General features: G+C 36.3%; 6 protein-coding genes, 1 long non-coding RNA gene and 1 other non-coding gene across 8 annotated transcripts in view; 2 read left to right on the top strand and 6 right to left on the bottom strand.

Annotated features, from left to right (window-relative positions):
• Window positions 1–1,055: 1,055 nt before the first annotated feature.
• LOC18012254 (glucan endo-1,3-beta-glucosidase 2) lies at window positions 1,056–2,291 on the bottom strand. Its single transcript, XM_006393948.2, has one exon. The coding sequence runs from the start codon at window positions 2,289–2,291 to the stop codon at window positions 1,056–1,058; it is 1,236 nt and encodes a 411-aa protein (XP_006394010.2).
• Window positions 2,292–2,493: 202 nt separating this feature from the next.
• Window positions 2,494–4,744, bottom strand: LOC18011655 (L-type lectin-domain containing receptor kinase IX.2). The gene has a single exon (XM_006393947.2). It carries the CDS (start codon window positions 4,639–4,641, stop codon window positions 2,608–2,610), a length of 2,034 nt encoding a protein of 677 aa, XP_006394009.1. The 5' UTR covers window positions 4,642–4,744; the 3' UTR covers window positions 2,494–2,607.
• A 1,334-nt stretch (window positions 4,745–6,078) lies between these two features.
• On the bottom strand, window positions 6,079–6,724 carry LOC18012020. Its single transcript, XM_006393946.2, has one exon. It carries the CDS (start codon window positions 6,677–6,679, stop codon window positions 6,341–6,343), a length of 339 nt encoding a protein of 112 aa, XP_006394008.1. The 5' UTR covers window positions 6,680–6,724; the 3' UTR covers window positions 6,079–6,340.
• Window positions 6,725–7,319: 595 nt separating this feature from the next.
• TRNAN-GUU lies at window positions 7,320–7,393 on the bottom strand. The gene has a single exon. It is a non-coding gene; the product is annotated as a tRNA-Asn (tRNA).
• Window positions 7,394–7,758: 365 nt separating this feature from the next.
• LOC18013242 (probable cytosolic oligopeptidase A) lies at window positions 7,759–11,898 on the top strand. Its single transcript, XM_006393945.2, has 17 exons — window positions 7,759–8,187; window positions 8,298–8,465; window positions 8,547–8,670; window positions 8,768–8,844; window positions 8,975–9,118; window positions 9,211–9,441; window positions 9,517–9,607; window positions 9,720–9,841; window positions 9,923–10,030; window positions 10,115–10,360; window positions 10,475–10,620; window positions 10,708–10,825; window positions 10,954–11,113; window positions 11,205–11,236; window positions 11,332–11,397; window positions 11,495–11,566; window positions 11,663–11,898. Exons 1-17 carry the CDS (start codon window positions 7,759–7,761, stop codon window positions 11,750–11,752), a joined length of 2,424 nt encoding a protein of 807 aa, XP_006394007.1. The 3' UTR covers window positions 11,753–11,898.
• On the bottom strand, window positions 11,852–14,549 carry LOC18013241 (transcription factor GTE7). Its single transcript, XM_006393944.2, has 3 exons — window positions 12,854–14,549; window positions 12,548–12,758; window positions 11,852–12,447 (listed from the first exon to the last, which is right to left on the bottom strand). Exons 1-3 carry the CDS (start codon window positions 14,345–14,347, stop codon window positions 12,359–12,361), a joined length of 1,794 nt encoding a protein of 597 aa, XP_006394006.1. The 5' UTR covers window positions 14,348–14,549; the 3' UTR covers window positions 11,852–12,358.
• A 587-nt stretch (window positions 14,550–15,136) lies between these two features.
• On the bottom strand, window positions 15,137–15,785 carry LOC112083542. The gene is made up of 2 exons (XR_002897681.1): window positions 15,525–15,785; window positions 15,137–15,368 (listed from the first exon to the last, which is right to left on the bottom strand). It is a non-coding gene; the product is annotated as an uncharacterized LOC112083542 (long non-coding RNA).
• A 10,442-nt stretch (window positions 15,786–26,227) lies between these two features.
• Window positions 26,228–26,423, top strand: part of LOC18013299 (transcription factor bHLH93) — a 2,159-nt gene continuing 1,963 nt past the window's right edge. The window contains exon 1 of the mRNA XM_006393942.2: window positions 26,228–26,418. Within this exon, the coding sequence (XP_006394004.2) occupies window positions 26,305–26,418 (114 nt within the window). The 5' untranslated portion in view covers window positions 26,228–26,304. The remainder of the gene's footprint in view (window positions 26,419–26,423) is intronic.

Here is a 26,423-nt window from a genome sequence, read left to right as displayed (position 1 = left end):
TATCTACAAGATGCCATACTTGAGGCAAAATAGCTATGATGTTGAACTAAACGTCTACTGAAACTAGAATTTCCATATGTGGCTTTTTGCCTTCACTTTACAGATTATAACTAGACATGTTTTTGGGAGTTTGTCCAAGAATCAAGACAGCAGAAACACAAGCTAAGATGAAAGTTCACGGGTGGATTAGAGTGGGTCATATTTACCATATGTCAAATGATTCTTCGTGTGTTGCAACCTTGTCCATACTCATTCTTGTTGTATTGTATCCGCACACGAGGTCACTTTGGTAAATGTATCTAGGTGGAGCTCGGAGATTCTTGTTTGAATAGAAGTGAGATCGATATGATGTTTTCGAGGTGATATTACGAGGTCAAGTAAACGAGGTAAGAGTTGAAGATTTAAGTGTAGAGTTTTTTAGTCTTTATTTCAGATTACGGATCCCGTAATAAATGAAGTTACAGAGCTATTTATAGTGTTGAGATTATGTTACATCTCGGTCAGACTAGCTTGGGCGGTCGGGTAGATAGACCTGACCGACCGTCTATTAAAACGTCATGCTGGCGAGCTGTTTCATCTGTGTCGACGTGGCGAGCTGTCCATTCATGTCGAGGTGGCGAGACGTCCCATCCGAGGTGGCGAGCTGCTCCTTTGATATGAAAAGGTCGTCTCCCTGAACGACCTCGTTTTACTCTTCGCGCATGGGCTTGTCGATCTTTGATCTTACTAGACTTCCATTTCGCTAACGGGCCTGAACGAAATTACAAAAAGGGAGCTGTGCTCAGCCCACCTACAACAATTCTGTCTTCTTGACTTTTGCCGGCCTCCTCCTCCTCCTACTACTGTTGGAACATTCATGTAACACGTAATTGATCAGTTTCAGGATTAGAAAAAGTACACACACACAGTTGCTTCATCTTCTACATGTGTAAGACCAAAATCATGACACAGATAATTCTTTTCTTTCTCTTATCCAAAAACTCTTTCCAAGATCTTTCATGTGACCGATGTGAACCTAAGCCAATAACCAACAAAGAATAGCAGTACGTAGTAACCTATGTGAACCTAAGCCAATAACCAACAAAGTGAGCCAATTCCAAACAACCAAAGAGAAGAATCAGATAGTACCTGAATTTGTGAGCCACAAATATGAAGACTATTAAGACGCAAGCTCCCACCGCTAATACAAGTATGAGTTCAAGGCGTTGTAAGTTGGTGTTGGTGTTGTCTCCAGGGAGGCCAGAGCGATACTTGTTGGTCATATCGTCATTCACAAGTCCCCAATTTAGAACCCCTTGCTTCGTGTCAACAAGCTCAAAGATGTAAACCTCTGAAACACCTTCTTTCCTCAACCTTCTTCCACGCCCGTATCTCAAGCGAGTTATCAATGCTTCCAAGAACATTTCACTGTAGAGCAATGTCGCATCCACTTCACTGGCATTGATTCCCGAGCTAGGCCAACCAGTCGCCGCCACAATCAACGGTAGATTCTTGTGCCCCATGGCGGCCATCGAGCTAATCACAGCATCGACCATCATATCAAAGAGATTATCGTACCTAACTCCGCTCTTAAGATCGTCTCTGAAATATAAAGGGGAGTTTCCAAAAAGAGCGAATCCGAGTGGAATCAAGAAGCTGGATCGGTAAATCTGGTAGGGATGCAGATTGATTATGAAAGATGAGTTGGTTCTTTCGAGGAATTTCAAAATCGGCTTGATAATCAGCTCCCCGTTAGGTTGTTGGAATCGAGCCGACGAAGGAGGAAAAGCCATTGGGATTGTGTTGGTGAAAGAGAAGGTCGTGGATACAGATATCTTGTCCATTCTCAGATGCGCGAGAGACCTCTGAACATTCTGCATCGCCGGGAGTAGAAACAACGGCGGACGAGCATCCGGCGAATATGATGAAATCACGTCGTTTCCGACGGAGATCACTGAGATTTTGGTGCGAGGATGGAAAGGAAGCACTTCGCGATACACCCAACGCAACGCGAAGGAGCGATCTGAAGCGAGGAGAGGAACCAGAGGATTTGGAATGGAGAGGAAGAGAGAGACGTTGGTGTTCGCGAAGGCGCGCATCATCGCCGGATTTGGCTCGAGGAGCCTCACCGCCTTAATCTTCATGGAAACAACCTTGGCGACGATTCTTTCTGGCGATATCGGAACAGAACCGGAGATGGAAGCTGGAGACGAGATGGTGATTCCGATCTTCGTGGCGGAGATGCTCGTCGGCACAGCTATGGCGGTTAGCGAGAGAAGGAGGAGGAGGAGATGATACGAGACAGGCTTCATCTTCGTCGCTTGCGAGAGAGAGGAAAATTCAAGAATCTGAGAATTTGCACAAGAGACTGAAAGGGAGATTGGGCGGGATAAAGTTGTTAGAGTGAGTGTGATTCTCTGTGCTACAGTCTATATATGATACAGTAGTCTACTCTAGTAATCATAACATAACCAATCAGAAACAGAATTAAAGCGTACCATTGCGAATAATGTATGTTACAAAAGAGTTTTATAAAATCATATCTCCAAAAATAATGACAAAGAATAGAGATGCTTCAAAAGCATATAACACAATTATTAAATAAAGCATAGAGAGAATTTTTTAGAGTTAACGACCAAATTCGTGGCTTGTGAACGTTATTGAAGCTCCACTTGAGTTAACCGAGGGAGAAGAAGAAGACGAGGTGTAATACGTAGCAACAGGCCTCTTCAATGGAAGATTATCAGGCAATGGTGACTCAAAGCTCAGCACTTGGATCGCTTGTTTTATCGAAGGTCTTGAGTTTTTATCAGGATGACCACACCCTAACCCCAAAACCAGAAGACGTTGAGCTTCTTCTCTGTTAAAATCCTCACCCAATTTCTCATCTACACATGAAATCAACGTTTCTTCTTGCTTTCCATAAAGTTCCCACACTTTCTCCACAAGACTCTTCTCATCACTCTCTGTATCACTGTTTTCTTCTTCTTCTTCCTCTTTCGTTCGCTCCAACGATTTTCTCCCCGTCACAATCTCCAGTAGAACAATTCCAAAGCTATATATATCAGATTCTTTACTTGCACTTCCTGTCATCACATATTCAGGTGCCATGTATCCAAAAGTTCCAGCCAATCCTGTTTTATGGGAATCAAGCTTATGATTCATAACCCGAGCCAGCCCGAAATCCCCTAGCTTTGCATTGAAATCACTGTCAAGCATTATATTGCTTGCCTTGATGTCTCTGTGTAGTACACATTGATCCCATTCTTCATGAAGATAAAGCAGAGCAGAGGCTAGACCACGAGCTATCTTGTACCTTGTGTCCCACGAGAGTATTTGTGGTCTTTTACCAAAGAGGTGAGAGTTCAAGCTACCATTTGGCATTAACTCGTATATCAGTAAAAACTCATTTTCTTCATTACACCAACCGATGAGTTGCACCAGGTTTCGGTGTCTTAGTTTGCTGATGACCTTAACTTCGTTTAGAAACTCTTTCTTCCCCTGCCTAGAACCACCCGATAGTTTCTTCACCGCAACCCTCATATTGATTTCTTTCAAATTCCCACTGTAAACCGCTCCAAACCCTCCTTCACCAAGCTTCCTAAGCTGTGAGAACCCGTTGGTTGCTGACACGAGATCCTTGTAAGAAAACTTTCTTGGTCCTGTTTCCCTTTCGAGGTCTTCGTTTATCGATATCATGTTTGTCATCTCTCTTGCTTTCCTCTTTCTTTGCTTCCGCGACCAAACCACCACGGTTGTGATGACCAAAAAGGTCAGGAAAACACACCCGGAAACCGAAATGCCAACTACAAGTCCTATCCTGTTATTGGCTTTCTCGCTTTCCAGACTTGAACTGAGCTCCCATGATAAAAGTCTATGTTCCTCTGTATTTGTTCCCGCAGCGGCTATAAACCCGAGCATAACTTCCGATGGTAGAACCTTTGCGAGGTCGATGATGTAAGAAAGGCTCGAATTCTCCTTTGGATCAGCGGAGGCTGTTAGTTCATAAGACCAAGTCACACTTAAGTTCTTTGCAACAGAATCATATGAGATATGCGCATGACCAATATCTTGGCTGTGCGCACTTGCGTTCCAAGAGGTGTAGTTGGAAGAAACAAGCGAGTTATTATTGATCCCGACATGAGATCCAACATTCCCAGGATCCCAGTCTGGGTCGTTGAATGTGTCAAACTCGACATGAACGAGAGGGAATGAAGATTTGTAAATATCCTCTCGTGTGAACATACCCAAGAAACCACCAACAGAGTAAGCAGGGAGTTGAGCTCCCATAGGAGCAAGAAAGAAACATATCCCATGACCATCTGCTGAAAGGTTACGAGCATCGATTTTGAAGGAGAAACTGGTGTTAAAATCGGAAGTCTTACCAGTTCTAGGACTCCATAGAGGCACCTTCTTAGAATAAGTTATCCAACCAACCTGAGATGTACGTGCAGCGTTGTTGAAGTTGACTGTTCCATTTTCATCGGGCGTTGCATCCCCGTGGTAAACAATGTTCCCGGCATCACCTGGTCGAAAACTAGTAAATTTGAAGTAAAGTGAATCAACAACAAAAGGGAGGAGGAGGAAAAAGGAAAAGAACAAGATTGAACAGGCCATCGAGAAGGAAGAAGAAAGATAAGAAAAAAGATGGCCTAAAATCATCAAGTACAGAAGAACGGAAAATCCAATCAAGAACTAAAGTGCGGTCAAGAAAAGAAGGCCTAATTAATTGAGGGTCCATCCAACATATCACTATCACTGATTCTCCTTTTCTTACTTTTCTTAAATCTCTAGTCAAACCAAGTCTAAAAAAACTATCTTCAAACAGTTTGACTGAGTCCAACTCAAAATTTTTTTTACTCTGCTCAAGAATATGGCAAGACCTGCAAAATTTAGAAGATTTCTTGAACGGTAACATACTTTGCAATCATAAAGTTAAGGAGTAAAAGCAAGCGAAAACTTTATACCAGCTCAGCCTAGATATGGTATGCCTTACCAGAATAATGCTCTGTTAACGATGCCCATAGCCCTATATTTTTCCTTTCAAAATGATGAAGATGAGTACGAGAAACGAAAATTTGAATGTGAATAACGAGGGAAAAAAGAAGAAAAAGCCATAATGAGAGAAGGAAACATACACATTGCCGAAGAAGCTTTTAGTATAGACAAAGAACACAATGTAACTACAACAGAGTGCAGAAATTAAAGATAATTCCACAGCAACAAGAGAAATGTGAAAGTCAAGTGAGCTGGCAAAAGGGAGAAGGAGGGAAGGAAAAAAGCAAGAACAAGAGTGAGTTTTTCATTGTGCAGATAGAAGCTAAGAAGGTCTCTATATTCATTAAGCTATACTTAACATTAAAACAAATTATAATTTTGTAGAAAAGGGCCATCAAGTCAAACTACAAAACTGCAATTAGAAAAAATGTAGCTCATTAGAGAACCAGAATCAAACCTCGGATAACGAATACGAATCAAATCCCTGTAACCACGGATTTTTCTTTTGTCAGTCAACTAAGTCTATCTGCTACATGAACAGAGGAATGTGCTTAATTACTACTAAACCAAGCAACACAATTGATGCTAAGAATAAACAACTGATAACCAAAACGATAAAATAAGTTTGATTCGAAGACGACATGAAAATATAAACATAGAAATCCTTTTTTAAACGCAATGTCCTAATAAATATTCAGGTTAACTCTACCTTCAAATGATTCGCCTTATCATGATCATGCTCCAACCAATCAGCCGAGGTATATCACGAACCGGTTAAAGAATTTCAACGAACAGTTGGTGGGCATACTCTTAAAACTAACCTTTTCTGAAGAAAAAAATCATGAATCTTTCTAAACATATTATAAAATGTTGGTTGGACATAAAGACGATGAATCTTGCTAGAGTATTCAAGTTCCAATGTAAACGATTCTTCTCGAATACATAAAAATTGTTAAAAATCACACAAAAAATAAGGGTTTTGTGAAATTCACGAGGAGAATAAACACCTGATCATGTTATAATAATGATCAAGTAGAGTTGATTTGCAAACACCCTCAAATTTTTTCTCTCAAGCTCAATTCCAGAGAAAAAAACACAAATATGTTAGAAACAAACCCACAAAACTGGTAAAAGAATAACTATCGGGCTTATATGTAATAAACAAAATACAAAATTGGTGGGTTCACATGTAATGAACAAAACTATCGGGTATATACTCAATAAACAAAAGTATATGTAAATAATGAAACGGCAGGGACCATTAGTGACAAACAAAAACAAAACTCGAGGGTACATATATGTAATTAACAGAAGTTGAGGGTACATATGAAATATTATGTTCCAAACTAAAATTGACAAAAGATCAGTGATCCGGACTCTGTAGTCGAAGATCTCTAAAAGCCCTGCGATCATCATCGCGAAAATACAAACCATCGTCGAAGTTCTGCGAATAACTGACAACATCGTAGTGAAACTTGATTAACGTCTTGGGTTTCGTGTTACGGCAACTTGTAACCAAGAGTAACTTTCTCAGCAAATTCCTCAATCTCGGACTTGATCTTGTGTTCTTGTTGTGGTTACTGATTCGAGCGTACTCTGTTCCTCTGTGGATCAATGAGAGACAAGAAGACGGGGAACTCAAGCATCCACCGGTGAAGTACGAAGGTTTTCGGTGGTTGGCGAGAGCGAGATCTCTATCCATTTCTTCAAGAACAAAAAAACATAGAGAGAGAGAGAGAGATTGTTTTTAACGAGCGAGTGGAAATTTGGGTTTTATAATTGATGAAACTTGGAAGAGTTAAAGAGCTAAACATAAATGAATGACCAAAAAAAAGAAAGAAAATGTAGTAGATTTTGGATGTTTATGTTGTAGCGGTCCAATCATAATTTCTCGTTTTATGGATTGTTAATTAGTTTTCTATGGTCAACATTTTCTTTCTATTGTAATATCTATCTTCATTTGGTAGTAACTAGTAAGTTGATACATGTAATTGTTGTACTGCCTAATGGTAAAATTCAATGGTAATACTTAGAATAACCTGATTAGTACGTACTGTAATTGTGATTTATATATATTATTACACTATTTTACCATTTCGTAATATTGTTAATAAGAGTTTTTTTTTTTAATGAAGGGTTGATAAAATTTATTGTCGGATGGATCCTTGTCGTATTTGGGGCACAACACAGCTACGTCGAGTATCGCTATATAACTTCAACGTGTCTTGTCGAGTTTTTTGGATCAGTTCGTCGAACAAGTTATTACGATGTGTATGGGTGACGTTGAACTCGTGGGGCATTATTTATCACCTTATAAAAAAGGGGCAAAAAAAATGTTAAAACGCTAGAAGGAGGGGTCGAACCTCCGACCTTGTGGTTAACAGCCACACGCTCTAACCAACTGAGCTATTCCAGCTTTTGTTTATGATTATCGAAAATAGCTATATATATATCTAACAAATATCATTAGGTGAATATACTATGTAGAGATTTTATAAATTTTTGTAATATCTATGTTTACTGGGGATTTTTTTTTTTGTTTTTTTTTATATACTCAAATTGCATGTATACAAAACAATTTTATTTAAACAAACTTAAGTTATTTTATTACTTAAGTCTCCAAATGTAAAAAAATATACAATTTTAAACAACTTAAACCCAACAAAAAGAGAGAGAGAGTCGAAATTACCCTTTTATCACATCAATAGGATTGACTTGGAACCTATACAAAACAAACAAACAAAAAATCTCAAGAAATAAGAAAAAAAAGTCCGAAAAATAATGAAGAGAATAACAATAATCGCGACGCTTGTTATAGCCAACACTCTAATGGCGAATACAACGTCACGAGCCTCTCTCAATCTTCTTCGCCGTTCACCACCAAAACTACGAACTGCTAAAACTTTCTCTTCTTCTCAGTTTCGTCCCTCAACTTTTCCTAAATCATATCCTTGCCCCATCTGGTCTTCCTCTTTCTCCTTCTGTCTCCCTCTTAGATCCACTTCCACTTCTCTGCCCTTCCGCCACTTCTCCTCCTCTCCTCCCTCCATGTCCTCCGCCGTCGCCGCCGCTTCTTCCGTCGCAGACTCTGTTGTCTCCGACGATAGTCTCTTATCGAATCCTCTCTTGCAGGATTTCGATTTCCCTCCGTTTGATTCCGTTGATGCCAAACATGTTCGTCCCGGCATCCGTGCTCTACTGCAGCACCTCGTATGTATCTCTTCTTCCCGGAGATTATGATTGGATCATTTTCGTAGCTTCTCGTGTATTTGTTATGGACATTTGAGTTTGATTGATTTTTTTTTTTTTTTTTGGCTTAGGAAGCTGAACTGGAGGGGCTAGAGAAATCTGTGGAGCCATCATGGCCTAAATTGGTGGAACCATTAGAGAAAATCGTTGATCGGTTAACTGTTGTTTGGGGAATGATCAATCATCTTAAGGCTGTCAAGGATACACCTGAGCTTCGTGCTGCCATTGAAGACGTTCAGGTACAATGTTAGATGCAATACTCATGCTTGTTTGATCTGTGAGATTGGAATTCGTATACTAACCATAGTGTTGTTCTGCAGCCAGAGAAGGTGAAGTTTCAGCTCAGGTTGGGGCAAAGCAAGCCTATATACGATGCCTTTAAAGCTATTCTAGAGTCTCCTGACTGGCCATCGCTCAGTGAAGCTCGTCAACGTTTAGTAGAAGGCTAGTTTTTCTAGATCTATTCAACGGAAGAACATCTATTTCATCATCTTTTGCAGATTTATAGATGCGCTGACTGTTGTTTTCACCACTATTTCAGCACAAATAAAGGAGGCGGTTCTCATTGGTATTGCTCTTGACGAAGAAAAGAGAGAAGAGTTTAACAAAATTGAACAGGTTTGTCTTAACCCATTGACAAATTAAATGTTAGCCAGTTTGGTAACTGGTTTCGGAATCTGTCACAGCTTTGTTTTCCCAAGAACTGTCATCTCGCAATACTAATATGCTTTTTTTCTATTGATTGAAGGAACTCGAAAAACTTGCTCATAAGTTTTCTGAGAATGTTTTGGATGCTACAAAGAAGTTTGAAAAGTTGATAACAGAGAAGAAAGAGATCGAGGGATTGCCTCCAAGTGCTCTTGGGCTATTCGCACAAGCTGCTGTGTCCAAGGTGCTTATATCAACTAAAAAAGATATGCAAATTTCCATGTTTCTTTTCTTTCGGGGTTTCTCATTTTTTCCGTCTTGATAATGTGACACAAGGGCCATGAAAATGCAACTGCTGAGAATGGACCGTGGATCATTACGCTGGATGCTCCTAGTTATCTTCCTGTCATGCAACATGCCAAAAACCGTGCTCTGCGTGAGGAACTCTACCGTGCTTATCTATCTCGTGCCTCTTCTGGTGATTTGGACAATACAGCAATTATTGACCAAATCCTGAAGCTTCGATTGCAAAAAGCGAAGCTTCTTGGTTACAACAATTACGCTGAGGTAGAGTCATCAACCTAAGTAAAACCGTTCCTTTTTTCTCTCTAATTGGCTTAATATGACACTATATTATTGTAGGTAAGTATGGCTATGAAAATGGCTACTGTTGAGAAAGCAGCAGAGCTTTTAGAGAAGCTTCGTAGTGCTTCCTGGGATCCAGCTGTTCAAGGTAACATGTTGGCAGCTGCTGTAACAGTCAGGCAGTCAGCTATAGCATGAGATTCCATGGCCTATTAAAGACGAACTTTGTTTTTCCTGGTTTGCTTCATTGTATGAATTAGACATGGAAGACCTCAAGAGTTTCGCAAAGAGCCAAGGTGCTGAAGAATCTGACAGCTTGACTCACTGGGACACCACTTTTTGGAGTGAGAGGCTTCGTGAATCCAAATACGATATTAATGAGGTTCTTTGCCCTCCTCGAACTGTGACATAACGGTATTGTTTTGAAAGTCTTGATTTGTATCTGTCGCTTTGGTCTTTTTAGGAAGAACTACGTCCATACTTCTCCCTGCCAAAGGTTATGGATGGACTTTTCAGTCTAGCTAAGAAATTATTTGGAATCGATATTGAACCAGCAGATGGTGTGGCTCCGGTAAATTCTGGAAACTTATCTGTTGCGTTGGCATGTGATATACTAGTTAAAGCGTGTTATCTGACATTTATTATTAATTTGAAGGTCTGGAACAGCGATGTTCGGTTCTACCGCGTCAAAGATTCTTTTGGAAACCCAGTCGCTTACTTTTACTTTGATCCATACTCTCGCCCTTCAGAGAAAAGAGGCGGTGCTTGGATGGATGAAGTTGTTTCCCGTAGCCGAGTCATGGCTCAGAAAGGTACGTCTGTTAGGCTGCCTGTTGCTCACATGGTCTGCAACCAAACTCCTCCAGTAGGTGACAAGCCAAGCCTTATGACATTCCGTGAGGTAAATGACAAATCTTAGATTTTCTTCATCTTTTATACCTGCTTCAAATCTTAGCCTGGCAGAAAATTTCGAGAAATTCTTACTTGCTGACTACAATATGACGCTAATATACAGGTAGAGACTGTGTTTCATGAATTTGGACATGCTCTCCAGCATATGCTTACCAAGCAGGATGAGGGGCTAGTGGCTGGTATTAGAAATATCGAGTGGGACGCGGTTGAATTACCATCACAGTTTATGGAGAATTGGTGCTACCACAGGTACCTCTTTGTAATGCTTTTTCAGTGGTATGGTGGAGAAATTTAAAGTAAATTTACGTTAATGAGTGTTATGAATCTGAATTGCAGGGACACGTTAATGAGCATTGCTAAGCATTATCAAACAGGGGAAACACTCCCAGAGGAAGTGTACAAGAAACTCCTAGCTGCAAGAACATTCCGTGCAGGGTCCTTTAGTCTTCGTCAGGTGAGTGCAGCACAACAAACTTGTGATTGTTTTACATATTAAGTGACGATTTTTCATCGTAATGGATCCATGGAATCAAGACATTTTTTGTTTGTTATTAACGATGGTTTCATGTTTTTTTGTTTCAGTTGAAATTTGCGAGTGTTGATCTAGAGCTGCACACAAAATATATACCAGGCGGACCAGAGTCCATTTACGATGTAGATCAAAGGGTATCAGTAAAAACTCAAGTGATTCCTCCACTCCCCGAGGATAGATTCCTTTGTAGCTTCAGTCACATATTTGCAGGTATCAATCATCTAAAACCCTCAAGAGAGAAATATTTTTGGTTGCTTTTTGGTCAAATCGTTCACGCATACATTCGCTTGTTCATGGATAGGTGGATATGCGGCTGGATATTACAGTTACAAGGTGATTTTGAATCTCTTTTGAGCAAAACTTTAACCGATCGACTCTGTAGTAAATTTTCTCACCCAAATATTTTATTTTAAAAAAAAAACTTGCAGTGGGCAGAAGTTTTGTCCGCAGATGCATTTTCAGCTTTTGAAGACGCTGGACTGGACGACATTAAGGTATTTTATTACAATATGCTAAAAGACATTTAATTAAGAAGCATAAAGAGTTGAGAAACGAGAGATTACATGAATGAAACTCCTTTGCTGCAAACAGGCTGTTAAAGAAACAGGACAGAGATTCAGAAACACAGTACTTGCGCTTGGAGGAGGAAAAGCGCCTCTTAAGGTATAGCTTTGACTATTTACTTTGTTTTCATATGATAGCTTCAAATTCAGTGCTTATGACGGACGGCCATTCTTATTGATTCAAAATTATGTTCAGGTCTTTGTTGAGTTTAGAGGACGCGAACCTTCACCAGAGCCTCTTCTCAGACACAATGGTCTCTTGCTGGCTGCCTCTGCTTCTGCTTAAACCTTTATATTTTTACTATTCTTGTTTTTTTTTTTTTTCTTTTGATCGAAGCTACTCTCGTTTCCAATGTGACATTTTATAAGAAAAGAAAAAATCAACTTTTTTTCAACAAATAAGATTTTTAATTTTCCAACCATTTACATCGCTCAACTACTACATTGCATTGATTCTTTCTTCTCTTCTATCAACTTTTTTTCCTACCACAACCAGACTCTTTACCACTAAGAACAAAGCAAAAAATTAAGTCATAGAACCCCCAACAGACTCTTGTCTTCTCCAACATTTTCCACACTCCATTCTCACCTTCTCTGTTCATCATCTGACAAATACACTAAAACAACTCCTATATCTAAAAGGTGAATTAAATAACGAACTAGCTTTTTCTCTATCTACCCATACCATGTTTTCTCTCTAACAAATAAAAACTGCTTCCTAAGGTTTCCTTCAAAAGAACAGACAAATCCTTCTCTTTCTCTCGGTGTTTTTCCCCTCCTTCCTTCCTTTACACCCACGGTTCCACCTCTCTGGCTAAGTCTTGTGGATACAAAACGCTTCTTAGTACTTGAAGACAGAGGAACAACTGGCTAAATCCTCCAATAGATTCTATCAGTGAGCTTCTTTTGATTCCACAAACGGCGATTGAACACTATCTGCATCAGAATCACTACCTGATGAACTCCCACCTGACCCTGAATCTGCATATAAGCATCAAAACCACACAACTTTGTTAGAGCTGACACAAGAACAGTGAATATATTTACTTGGCCATAACAAGGAGAGTTTTTTGGAACATACCACTAGACGAGGAACCGCTACTAGAACTAGAGCTGCCGGAAGAACTAGACCCACTACTAGCAGCAGCTGCTACAGCAGTACCATCTCTTTCGATTTCTACAGATGGATAATCTTCGATTGGTATGTCTTCTCCAATGTCTACATCCTCTTCCCCTGCATCCCCTTTCCTTGTTCTCTTCTCCGCACTACCCATTTCTGCCGCCACCGACGTCTGAGAGAGACAGAGACGGAAAAAAACAACAATCTAAGTACAGACAGAAGAGAAACAATGGCGGCTTCGATAGGATGCAGCGTTAATTTGCTTACCATGTTTCTAGGTGGAGTTGAAGCATTCCGGATAAACCCTTGGCGCTTGATTTTGCTGGCCATCTTCTTGTAATTGGTCACAAAACGATCAAGCTCCCATAGAGTCTCATTGTCTACCGCTTCAATATCAAGCTCGATTTCGTCGCCATCTTGAGCCAAATGTCCGTTTCTCTTTCTGAGAATCTGAACCAACTGCCCGAGCTTCTCAGGAGGCAAGTCTTGTAGATTCATACCAAGCTTTGACTTCTCCTCCATTGTCATCAGTCTTTTGTTTGGATCCTTAGCCTTAGGCTTCGGCAACTTCCCTTTCCTCACTTTGGTCACTTCAGTCACATCAGGAGGGGCATCGACTTCAGTAACCGGCTGCGGAAGGGGCGGTTGAGGCTGAACCGCAGGTGGAGGAGGAGGAGGAGGAGAAGGCGAAGGAGTTTGCACAAGTGGCGGCTCGACTACTTGCGGAGGCAATGTAGGTTGTGGCGGCTTCACTGAATCTAACTTCTTCGCTATAGAGATTTGTTCGGTTCCTCTCCTCGCAATTGCAGCCATTGGAGTCTGATTCCACTGCCTTTGCATGAACTCAGATTCAGGACGAGATGATGAACAAGTGAGTTTCAGCTGCTGAGCCTCGAATTTCTTGAATGCAGGATTGAACATAACATCGAATTGATCAAGAAGCTTCTCAGCCATAAAATACACATCTTGTCCCTTCGGGTTGTACGCCATTGCATTCCTGAATGTCAATCTGACATCGGTTGCAAAATCAAGCGGCGAAACGTAAAACCTCTTTTCCAGATTCATCTTAACCGTGCCCAGATCCATGGGTTTCTTCACGATCAGATGGTAGTCATGAAGCCCTAAACCTACAACATCAACAGGCGTGTTGAACACCCACGCCCATTTATGCTTCATCAGCTTACCCAAGATCTGACTGCAAGTATTCAACATACCGGCCAACAATTTCTCCGACTCCGGATCCGAAGCCGCCGGCCGCTTCATGTGAGACTCTTCCGTAGCAAATGGATTGCATCGCTTCAGGCCTGACCCGTTTTTCTTTGGTTTCTTCTTCTTCAGTCCAAGGTCATTCGTTTCACCGGCAAAGCTATTGGTCGGAGCTGATCGAACGGCGGATACCTCAGGTGTATTGTAAACTTGCTGGGTCTCGAACGTCCCTGACTCGATCCGTTCCCTCAGGATCCGAATCTGCTCGAGTTCTGAGGTCAATCGCTTCTTCAGCTCCCTGAGCTGACTAGAGGTGTACCCAGCGACATTAAAAGTAGCGTAAGCTCCAAAATCTGACGAATCATCGAACTGCTTGCTCGAATTGCTCCTGTGAATCGAATCGAAATTAGGGCTAGGGTTAGGGTTGAAGAGAGAAGGAAAAGGATTATTGGTGTTTTCGGGGACGGATTGGCTTGTAAATTTCCTCATAAAAACGGCGCCGCATTGTCCCTGGAACGACGGTTCGTTTAAGGTAGCCAAAACAGCCGGCGCCATACGAATCGCGAAGGTTGCAAGGTCATTTCGGGGTTGTCGCTCTTATGGAGTCTCCAGCTTCTCTAAAATATTTTACCTCCAAAAAAAAGGGCGGGAAAATCACATCACCGGCGAAAATCCCGGCGATCGGGGAAAATAAAAATTTCAGAGCTCGAATGTGAAGAAAAATAAAAAGGAGGATAAAAGAGGGTTTTGAGATGACCGGAATGAGGAAGAAGATGGGAGGCACCATCTCTTCTTAAAGGCCATTGGAATCTGACCGACATAACGCATTGTTGAAATCGAACCGTTAAATTTGGATCTGACGGTTCAGATCCGCTCGATGAAGCTGCCCGATCTAGCTGCCCGGGAAATCTGCCACGGATGGCTCAGATCGCGTAAAAAGCCACGTGGCGAGGTTTTAGCCGTTTGTTCATGAGGCGTCGTGTGTTTTCTTTTCTTTTAAAAAAATTTCCTATGAAGGTGGGAACTTTACAAAAATTGATGGGGTTTTTAAATGATTTCCATTTCTGTTTTTTGGTTTATGGAGAGAGGCAAACTAATGTCGCACCGCACAGTGACTTTTTATTTCTTTATTTTTGTTTTTGTTTTTACAGACTCTCTGATTGGTCCCTTTTTCTTTTGCCAGGTCAGCGATCGCCACGTGTAGACAGCTAGGATCTCGTTCATATATGAATACTCGTTACTTTTGAACCCTTTTTTGATTAACCCCATAAACTTGAAATATTCTAAGCTAAAAGCCTAAACTAAACATTACACTAGATTCATCATATCCACCATATCTCTATCTAATAGATATGTAGTCCAATTCGTAAAAAAATGAAGTAAAGTAATCAATTTCGACCAGAAAATTTGAAAAAAAGAAATATAATCAATTTTACATGACGGCACGCACGGTCACCGACTATATACAGCGAACGAATTTAGGGCAGCATCCATTCGTAAGAAAATGACGAAAACACCCTCCTTGTTATGAACCCAATCGCTAATGGGCTCTCCCTTTCAGATATCTGGGCTAGAACTGCAATAAGTTGGAAAATCGATATCTAATCAATTCGAGTTTTCGAAAGCAGTTATTGATTTTTTTCTCCATATGAATTGTTTTTTTTTTCTAAAAGGAAAAATGGGGAGCGGTTTATTACCAAGAAAAGCATAGTATGTGTGGAGCAGAACTTACCCAGAATATTGACTGTTCATGACCTCATCATTATCACAAACTTTAGGTAAACCGTTTTGATCATAATCTCCACAGGAAAAAAAAAAGGAAACAAAAATAAAAAATTATTTAGAAATTTCCAAAAAATCTAAAGAAACAATTAGCCAGGTTTCTCAGTAAGAGAGAAGAAAACTAGCATGAACAAGAGGAGATAACAAGGGGAGATAAGAGAAAAAGAGAGAAAAAGAGAGAAAAGAGAGAGAGAGTGTGTGCATTGTTTCTTGCAAGAGTAATAAAACACAATTATTGAGTGAATGAGTGCATTTTTGTCTATATACTTTTAATACCAAAGTGGGTCAAATCTGGACCGTTGGTTTCTGTTTTATATAAAACCTTTTCTTGAAGCCCATTTTGAGCTTTCTTTTTTAAATACCAATTTTAATTAAGCTTTGACTCTCTGTATTATTAGATTAGATACACGATTATTATGCAGTGGGCCAAATTCTTCTAACTAAAACTAAAACAATTTTTTTCCCTGTTTGATACTATTAATTTTCCATTTACTACAAATTTCCTTTTTATACACATGTTATAAAATATCCATTATACTAGTATTTCCGAATTTATTTATCACTTTTATAAAACAAAAATATAACGTCACAAAAAAATTGTAAGTACAACAAATCTTATAAAAAAAGACTCGCAGGATAAAGCCATAAAGTTCATATATCCGTATTAAATAAAAATGGATGTTAAGGGTAGCGTCTAAGCCCAACAACTGAAGTGGGGACCATTTTGCAGAAACTGTGGGAACCATGACAGCTAAGCATCCACTATCACATATTTTTATCGATGACCACGCGCTTTTATGAAACTGCGTGCTCTCACACTCTCATCTGATGTGGATTATTTATTTTCTTCTTCCACCTCATAAAAACATTAATTTTTTTAAAGGAAAATACTCGAACGTTTCATAAATTTCGAATTTCGTTGTGAATCGACGAACACTTTCCCATTACAACGAGTTTTTCTTACAAACAACGGCATTTTTTCATTTTCTTCATGGTAATTATTAGTTTACCAAATTAAACGGTAAGAGAGAAACACCATCCCTAAAAGCTTCCAAATTGTTAAGGAAACTAAACGCTAAGATACAGATCATCATAAAGTATAAACTAAAAACCATTAGACGCCGAGATTTTCATAAAAAATGTCTTTACCAATCAGAGAAAACAAAAAAGTAAATTCTGTTTTGGTCACTGAGAAATTGAATTTCTCTGAAAACTCATGAGGGAACTGTGTTGAACTTTAAAACCCAATTAGCGGATAAGATCCTTTGAGATAAACCAGCCAAATCAAATCATGAACAGGTTGGGTGGCTTTATTGTCACTTAACCGTTACATGATAGCTGGACAGGACTTCCAAGCCTTCCACGTCCGAAATAAACGGGTTACTAACTAATGGGTTTTTAGTGTGTAGCCCAATAACTTTACTTTTATAACTAACTCTTACAGGCCCAAAATATGGAAACAAATAGCTCCTCTCTCACACAGTCACGCTATAGAGATTAGAGAGTGTCTGTTTTTAATATATTTTAATGATGATTAATTAGCATACACGAGCAAACATAGGTGAGAGTATATTGAACCAAATAAAGTATTTGAGTTTTATTGAATTTCTAGATATTTTCTTCGACCGAGTGTATCCTTCCTATGACTATTAATCCTGATGAAACCCGTCAAGTTTTCACCCTCAAAGAAATAAATTAGAAATTTGGCTCTTGTGTTATTAAAATTTTATGTTCACAAAAAACCACGAGACTTAAATTTTTATATTTTAAACTAAAAACTCCACCAAAATACCTTAAATTCACTAAATATTTTATAAAATTTACTAACTTAACGTATTTATGATAACAATGTATTTGAATGTTTAATTTCAAATATTAGTTCAATAACATTAGAGTTTTACAATTTTCAAATCCATGTTTACACTCTATTCATTCCATTGACTTTAGGAATAAAATATTAATGTGCAAGCTGGCATTAGAGGTGAAAAATTAGAAGGTACGATTTAAATGTTAATTTGATTTGTCGAATAAAATGAATAGTTTTGGACATGTGAGTGTGAGATGAGATGTGACTTTGCTGATGATACGTACAAAACCTGAGGTGAAAAGCAAAATTAAACTAACGATATATCCAAGTATCCAACATTAGACATAATTAACTGAATCTGGCTCGTGTTCTCATAAAGCTCTCTTCCTATGTTGTAATAATTGAATGGCCCCACTGTTTTTCTTCTGTTCGTTCCATTGTTTTTAAGTCGTTCCATTGTTCCTTAGGAAATGTACAACAGGAATCGTGTCGAACTTGATTTTTTATGTCTCATATTTAAAATAGAAATTCAGAAGTTCTGACTCATTTTATTTCTCGAATACGCGATTCAACGTTATGATTAAGCAGATATAGAGACTGGATTTAGAGATCATGTTACTTCATTAATATTATGGTATAGCATATGTATAATACTATTTTATTCTATAAATGTTTCAAGCATTTAAAATCAGCCTAAAATTCAATTAAGTTCTTCGGCACCACACGTTCGACCGTCTAATATTACTTACTTGACAATTAAATTTCCTTGAATATTGATTTTCGATGATTAAAATTCTCTTTCGTAGTTCTTATCATATCCTAAGAAACAATACAAAATATAGGTTCCCAAAACTATGACAATCATGCGCTAGTTGTCTGGAGCTGCAAGTAACAACTTTTGATATTAAAAAACAACAATTGTATCTGTAGGTCGAAACCAAAAAAAAAAAAAAAAACATTCACTTCCTGACATGCCTTCATACATGTTAATATTTATCTGATAGATTTTTGTTGTTAAAGTATTTATTTATCTGACTGTTGAATAAATTTAGAGTTTGATCCAACATCTAGTTAAACCATCAACATTTAAATGCTAAGACATCTCTCTGTATAGCGTCCTAACTAAAACATTCAGCCGCAATTTGACATTCTTAAGTTTGGTGTATTATCTAGCTAAAATCGCAAATTCAAAATATACGGAAATGATCTTTTGCCCTTCTTTTCACGCAAAGTGCAAGATTGATAATTATACAATATTTTCCGAAAGATTCAGAAATAAAATGTAGTTGACACAAATATCATATATATCATGACATCAGTGATTCAGTAGAGAGGACACGAGATAAAACCGGGGGACCCTAGATCGTGTGTATGTGCGAGTCTATGCTAAAATCTAAAGTTATGATGCAACACTATGTTTTCTATTAAAAAAACGGTTTTTAAATAAAAGATATGTATATATGGACCAATTAAATGTCGCTAATTAAATGCCATAACACATTGCATGATTGGAAAAGCATGTTGCTGAATAAAAATGTAATGAGTATGACATGCTGACTATGCGCGAGCTCTTACTTTAACGTACACTTATATATGGAACGGAGAATATGACGTTGCCATTTAATTTCTCATTCATACGCAGTCTCTATATCTACTGTGTATATTAATGATTTTGGTCTCTTTCTTTTTTTATTTTTTTTAAACGGTTATGTAATTGATTGCATAAAATCCAGGTTTTAGTTGGGTGGGCAAAAATCCAATCTTGCTCCTGTACATTATGTCCCTTCTCCTCCCAATCATGCTTTTATAAAATCACATCCTATAAGACATTACACTCTCTTAGTCTTAGACCAATTCCGGTTTAAAACACAAGCAAGATAAAATAATGGCTCATTTTTTTTACATGACCAAAATTTTGGAGAACAAATTTAGCAAAGAGACATGTGAAAATGGCAGACTTTCTTAATCTTGCGCATAACAAAAAAAAACGTTTAGTCAATGAAATTACGTTGTTGCGCGATATATAACACTATATCACTGATATATTTTAGATTCTACGATGTTAATACTAGAATTTGAAAATGCTAAAATCCATATAAATTTAGACAAACAGATGCATTATATATTTTTTATTATAATTATCTAGTTTAACATATATTTTTTTTTGTATATATGATAACCAAACAAAATTTAAAGGTCATAGAAGCTCGGGTTAGTTTACCATATTAAATGTTTGCTACAGCCGATACAAAACGCAGTCGATGAAATCGAATCCTAACGTACGTATAAATTATCAACAGTTTAACCACCATGTTTAGTTTTGTATTCGTTGTTCACGATACTTAAATAAAATAGTTTTAGTTTATTCGTACTATTATCTTTTATTTACTATATTAATACTATTGACATCCTTTGAATTTCTAAAGTCGAGTATTAAATTATTTCATAGATTTTTTTGTATACAAATTAAAACTTTCTGCACATTTAAGAAACTCTCTACAAATTTCACAAATGGAAATTTTAAAAAATTATCCAACTCATAAAATCAGCCAACCTTAACTAATTCTAACTCCCAACAAACCCCTTCATAATGTTTTTGTTTTTTTTTTAAAAAAAAACCCTCCTTAGTATACTCAAATTCTCTACGATATTAAGTGTTTAAAATTTAGAGCTCATTAAATGGTGAATGGTATGAATCCCTTAGAGATATCTTTTAGGCTTTTAGCATACGTAAAAAGTGCATTCTTATACAACGTAATCTCCTATTTAGAATTCTTCAAAATTTTATTTTTGATATGTACGTATTATATAAACTGAGGTCTCAATTTTTCTAAATTCATTTGTACAATTGTACATGTTTGACATGAATTTTGCACATAACCTCAACGAATTTTAAGAGTGTCTTGGGACATCCTTCCATTACCGCATTTCTCGAATTTTGTTGTATTCTTCGTATATATATATATATATATATATCGCATTCGCCATTCGATCGATACTTTTGTTGATAAAATTTTTAATTTAAATCTGAAACTTCGGCGTCGACAAACGGGCCCCAGTGGGGGAAATATGTGTCTTTTTATAAGTTTATATAATATAATTAATAATAAGCAAATAAAATAAAGCGAGAAGCGGTTTTGATGAGAGAATATTCATAAACTATGGGCTGTCCACCGATTTCATGCAATGCAAACAAAATCTCCCTACGTACGAAAAAAAATATATTTAGTTTTGATAAAAACTATAGGTTCTCAACCAACTATATATTTTCTAGCTATAGATTCTCAATGACAAATAATTAGACAATTGCGTATCGATAAAATATTTTAATAATTTTTTGAAAAATACCTTTTCTCATACTATTTTTTAAAATATCATCTGTAAGCAGTTTTACAAAATGGTTTCTGAATAAATTTTAATTTAATGGTTGCTCGATTCTTTCCACCTCTTTAATAATTTATTTTAGAAGCTTGAATGAAAATTCCTAAAATCGTATCGAAATTCTTCCAGGTATATCTAATATAAATATTAAGAAAAAGACATATTGCTCCTCTAAACTGAAGTGGTATATATTAGACCCAGTAGGATTTTAAAATCATTCGAGGAATTGTCCTTAACTAGACAATAATATGCTTTCTTGTAGAAGTCAAAATAACTGTTCCCTAAAATTAAAATAAACTGTTTGTTCGAGGAAAAAAAAACATATTCTGCATCCGCATTTGCATCGCATCCCCTGATTTAAGCTTATTCTCTAAATGGCACAATAAACTGTTGTTCATAAACTTTTAAAAAGTACGTACAATTACTTCTTCTTTTGTCAGTAAACAAGTACTATTATTGTTGATATGTTATTAATTGTTTAATTACGAGAAGATTTGTTTTGGAAAAAAACTGTTCTCCACATTGTTATTTTTGGCGCATACGGAAAAGATGCGTGGTTGCCTGGCAATGTTAACATGAACACGTGGACGCTTTATAAAAGACCACGTAGGTTTGTGCTTGGAAGAATTCACGTGGTCTTGGCCCCTTCTCTTTGTCATACATTCACTTCACCTTGAGAACCGAATCAGGTCAATCTTTGTTTATTTTATTAGCTTGTTTTATTTCATTATTTGTTGTTAAAATAATTTCATGGATTTTAACCTTGCTTTATTTGTTTTACTCCAAATGCTTAATCGGACGGAGAATAAAATCTTTTTCTAAATCGAGTTTATTATTTTTTTTTAAGATGAATTGTTGTTTATGATTATCAATATCAAAATGTTACTATCGAGTACTATTTTATATGTAATGCAAATTAAAGCTGAACTAACGTATACTGAAAAAAACAAAATTTACCCACTTACATTTTTTTTTTTGAGGTGTAGACTGTTATAGATAAATGAAATATATAAATGATAAAGCTTGGTTTAATTTCTTTAAGTTAGAGTTCGTTTGCCACCAAAAATAAAGCAGCTTAGGAAAAATTAGAGTTTGTGGTGTTTTTACTAGACTAAGCTAAATGTGTGTCAACAAAAAAGTATGTAACTAAAATTTGTATTTAATTTGGAATTAAGTGGTATTAAAGATATTATTAGATAATAGAACCGATCACTACAAGAAAACATCACATATTACTATCATATATTTCATCAGAAAATTGTAGGAAATCAGTTTTTTCTACCAATTTCCTACCAAATATTTTTGTAGGTTCTATGCCGTCGAAAATTTTAAAATGTAGGAAAATCGTAGGAAATTTCCTACGAAAATTTTGGTGGGAAAATTTTCGCGGTAGGATATTCGTAGGAAAATACCTACCAAATTACTTCCATTTTCTTTCAGTTTCATTCTTTCCAATTTCAAATATTCCTACCATTTTCCTACTATTTGTCAGATTTTGTAAAAAAAAAATTATATTTTTAAAATTAAAAATTAAATAAAATTTAAACTAAAAGATGAATTAATTATTAATTCAATATTACTATATATAGAGATACTATATATAGAGATATTATATATAGAAAAAAAAATTATTAAAAGGAACATGAATGTCTTATTTATAGAGCAGTTTCCTCATTTAAATTATCTAAGATCATCGATGTGGGACAAATCAAAAGTTGAAATTTTCCTACCAAATTCCTACGATATTTTTACACATAATTTTTTGTCAAAAATTAGTAGAAAATTTCTTACGAAATACTTATCAGCCATTGGCCTTACTATTTTCCTTTCAATTTTTGATCGCGTGATAGGTTATTGGTAGAAATATCCTATGAAATTTTGACAAAATATTTGGTAGGAAATTTTCTACCAATTTCTCATCACTTTTATTTTTCGTCAAAATTGCATAGAAAATTGGTCATGAAAATTTCCTACCAAATATTTCGTTAAAATTCTCGTATGAATATAAGATGTTTTCAGTGGATCATCAAAGTTTAAAGATTTTTAGCGGTATTAAAGTTCAAACAGATCATCAGCACTCGTCATTACAAACCATTTACTTTATCCTCTAGTTATGTTATATTTTTATTTAGTTACTTACATTTAGAAGTTAAAACTTTCCTTTACAAAGATGAGATTGAGAATCAATATGAAAATAACAATAATGATTCGAACCATCCAAGTCGTCGACTTATTTGTAGATCTAGTAAAGGTTTTGACTTATGATTATAATCCAAAGAGGAGTTAATGGAAATGACGAGTACGTACAGAAGAAGACGAAGTAATAATTAAATTTTGACGAGCAGCTTTTTGGTTAGTCTAGTCATGTGAAGATGAGGAGGAAGAAGAGAAGAAGAAGATGATAATGGAGAATGAAGATCATTAATTAGGGAGAGATCTAGGGTCACGATACAGTAGATGACAGTTCACTGAATCTCAATGTGCCCCCACAAACTCTCACGCATATCACAGCTTCTGAATACAAACAAGCCTCGATTCATTCCACAGACTTGTCCATCTCTTCTCCTTCTTCTTCACAACACTCATCTTTATAATAATAACCACCTATATTTGTTTTAAAAAGTGTATATATATAAAATCTATACTTATACTCATTTGTGGAGGATTGCCTATAATGACACGTGGTGGGTTTATTTATGTGCCTATATAGTTTATCTATCTTTTATGAGTACGTATAGATAGTAGATTGACTGTTTTGCGAAAAGTATGGTTGTTTTTTATAAAACTTCATAATTCTACTTGTTTATCCAAAAAATATCTTTTTTTTTTTTTATAACCGGAAGATTTTCATCCCGCAAAATCCAAATTAATCTTCAATATTAGCTGATGATGCAGATGAACTAGGAGGCGTTCCTTCGAGTAGACTTTTTGATGAAATAGTAGTTAAATCTTGAACCATCATAATTTGGTTCAATATTATCGATGCGATCAATTGTGGGAACTTTACATTGTATCTTTTGCTATTTGATATAGTATTAAATTGTGGACTAGTTAACGATATTAAAATCCTAAAATACCGTAAGTTTGGTACTTTTCAAATCATCTACATTCAATATATATGTAAATACATTCACACATGAAGGTATTATCTGAATGTGAATGTGATATATTTTATCTCAATGTGAATGTGTATATATATATATCGTTAACTTGTCCACAACTTACTACTATCGAATAGAAAAAAAAATATAGAAAACAAAAAAAAAATATATATATATATAGATCGAAAGTGAGTGAACTGAGAGGACGAGATAGGCCTTAGACAGTTTGTTTGTTTTCGTGAACATGGAGCTTCTCTTTGCCATGTGCTCTCTTTCTCGCTATTTCCTTTTGTTACTTTATTTATTTATTTTCTTAACAGTTTGTTTTTATTTACGGTCCCTTTTTATACATATTGAAAATGGCACTGAAGATGGAGCAACAAGTTCACATGCAAACATAAAAAAATTACACATAAAAAAAGAAGTAAAAGCTACATTCTAGGCATATGCGTGATTTTCCACGGATTTGTTTCGTATATATTTTAGCAGTCAAGTAGCTACATTTGCTTCAATAAGTGTAGTTTCTGATTTAACCCCCGAACTTTCACGTTTGCAAATTTACACCCCTTATGGTGGGTTGAATCGAGGGCAACCCAAAATTCTGAACGTTCCAATTTATTCGGTGATTAGTTTAGAATAATTGCAGCGAATAGCCATCTGAATTATGAAAACTTGACTTTAAAAGCGTAAATGAAAAGAATAAACGTCAATATCAAACGTAAGACAAATTAAATGTGAACATAGGGCAATTATTTCTACAGCCTATGGCTATGCATTAATAAAGTTGGAATTACTATTCACAAACGATACCTTGATTTAAGGGTCAGATTGTAATTTAAAACAAAAACTGATGCTGATTATCAAATTAAGGCAAGATTTCGACGCAATTTAGTGTATTTGCGTATACACATTAATTAGACAATTACGTACGCGCGCTTCTGTGACCACATACCAGTAATTTCCTCTCAAACACTCTATTTTATCATAAATTTTTAAGGACACATTATAATATGGCAGACAAAATAAATATATAAATAAAGCAAGAGGGGTAGACACTAGACAATGTTGATCCGTTTTCGTCGAGACAAGAAATTTGTGGGATCAAAGCTTTACTGTAAGGAAAGGGAATTAATCAAGGTATTCTCTCTTTCTTGCTGTTTGTCAATCACGTATACCTAATTATCAATAATTAGACTCAAACGGTTAGACATATACATTTTCGTTGATATTTAGACTTGCATTTGAGTCCAGATTTTTTTTTCTTTTTTGTTTTGTTCAGAGATAATTTACATGATGTTACTCAACCAAGAGTATATTATAGAATTTGTTCGTGATAAACAACATTCTAATTCATAATTATAAATTATTTGCCTTACCAAAACTTTTATTCTAAACATTTCCCATATTACCGTCGTCTTATCATAACCTATATATATAAGAATATTCTGAATGATAAACCGAAAAAAAAAACCCGTATCAAACATATATATACATTTCTGTTGGATTTATGGTAGGTTATGAGCCAACATTTTAAAAAATCCTCACGGTCTGGACCTTGATCCATGCATGGCATTAGATATTTAGATGCAACCAAAAAGAAAATCAAACATATATCTAGTAAACGGGAAATTATTTTCAAAGTGAAATATTTCAACTTGTAAAGGGAAATGTATAGAGTAAACGCATAAATCATCATCTAAACTGAGAATATATAACAATGTTTCATCGTATTTTATTTTGACAGACGAATCATCTATATACTACAATGCACAACGTACATATTCAGGTCCTCAACACCGAACTGTGACAAACGTTTCTAAATGTTTGTAAATTTTTGACCGCACATATATAGTTATTATATACTAGAGTAATATAAAACATTAAACCAAAAACAGCTATGGTTTACTCGCACTTACCTTTCTACAAACTACGAGACTTTTTTAAAAAAAGACCATAAGCATTTTAATGATTTTGAGTAAAATTCGGTTAACATTAGCACTTTTTATTTTGCGTAGGCAAGGATTGCCAAATATATAAATTACATCGATTCATGTCAAGTCTTGTATTATATAGCTCCTCTATTTCTAGCTAGAGGCTAGAGCGAACAAAAATGTTTTTATTGTTTGTCACGAGATAACAATAAAATGTGTTATCAAACAAAATAAAACCGTACATTATATAAAAGGCCAGAGATATTTAAATAGAGTTAATAATAATAAAAAAACCAATCACAAATTATAACGGGAATCTTTATTAATTAAATCAACAGTATGCTCTCTCACTCACACCCATCTCTGCTCTGGGCTATGGATTTATGTATATATATATATACACTTACACTTCATCTTCTTTAATCCACAAAACTCTCTCTCTCTCTCTCACACATACACACACACACACTCTGTTTTCTCTTCCTTTAATATCAGAGTTATTTCCGAAAAATGGAACTGTCGACTCAGATGAATGTGTTGGAAGAGCTTCTTGTTCCGACAAAGCAAGAAATCACCGACAACAACAACAACACCAACTACAACAGCAACATCAACATCAACAATCTGAG

The sequence above is a fragment of the Eutrema salsugineum genome, unplaced genomic scaffold, assembly GCF_000478725.1.
Source record: "Eutrema salsugineum unplaced genomic scaffold, Eutsalg1_0 scaffold_6, whole genome shotgun sequence".
Lineage (NCBI taxonomy): Eukaryota > Viridiplantae > Streptophyta > Magnoliopsida > Brassicales > Brassicaceae > Eutrema > Eutrema salsugineum.
Note: the sequence above shows the minus strand (reverse complement) of the source record. Positions and strands in the feature narration are given on the sequence as shown.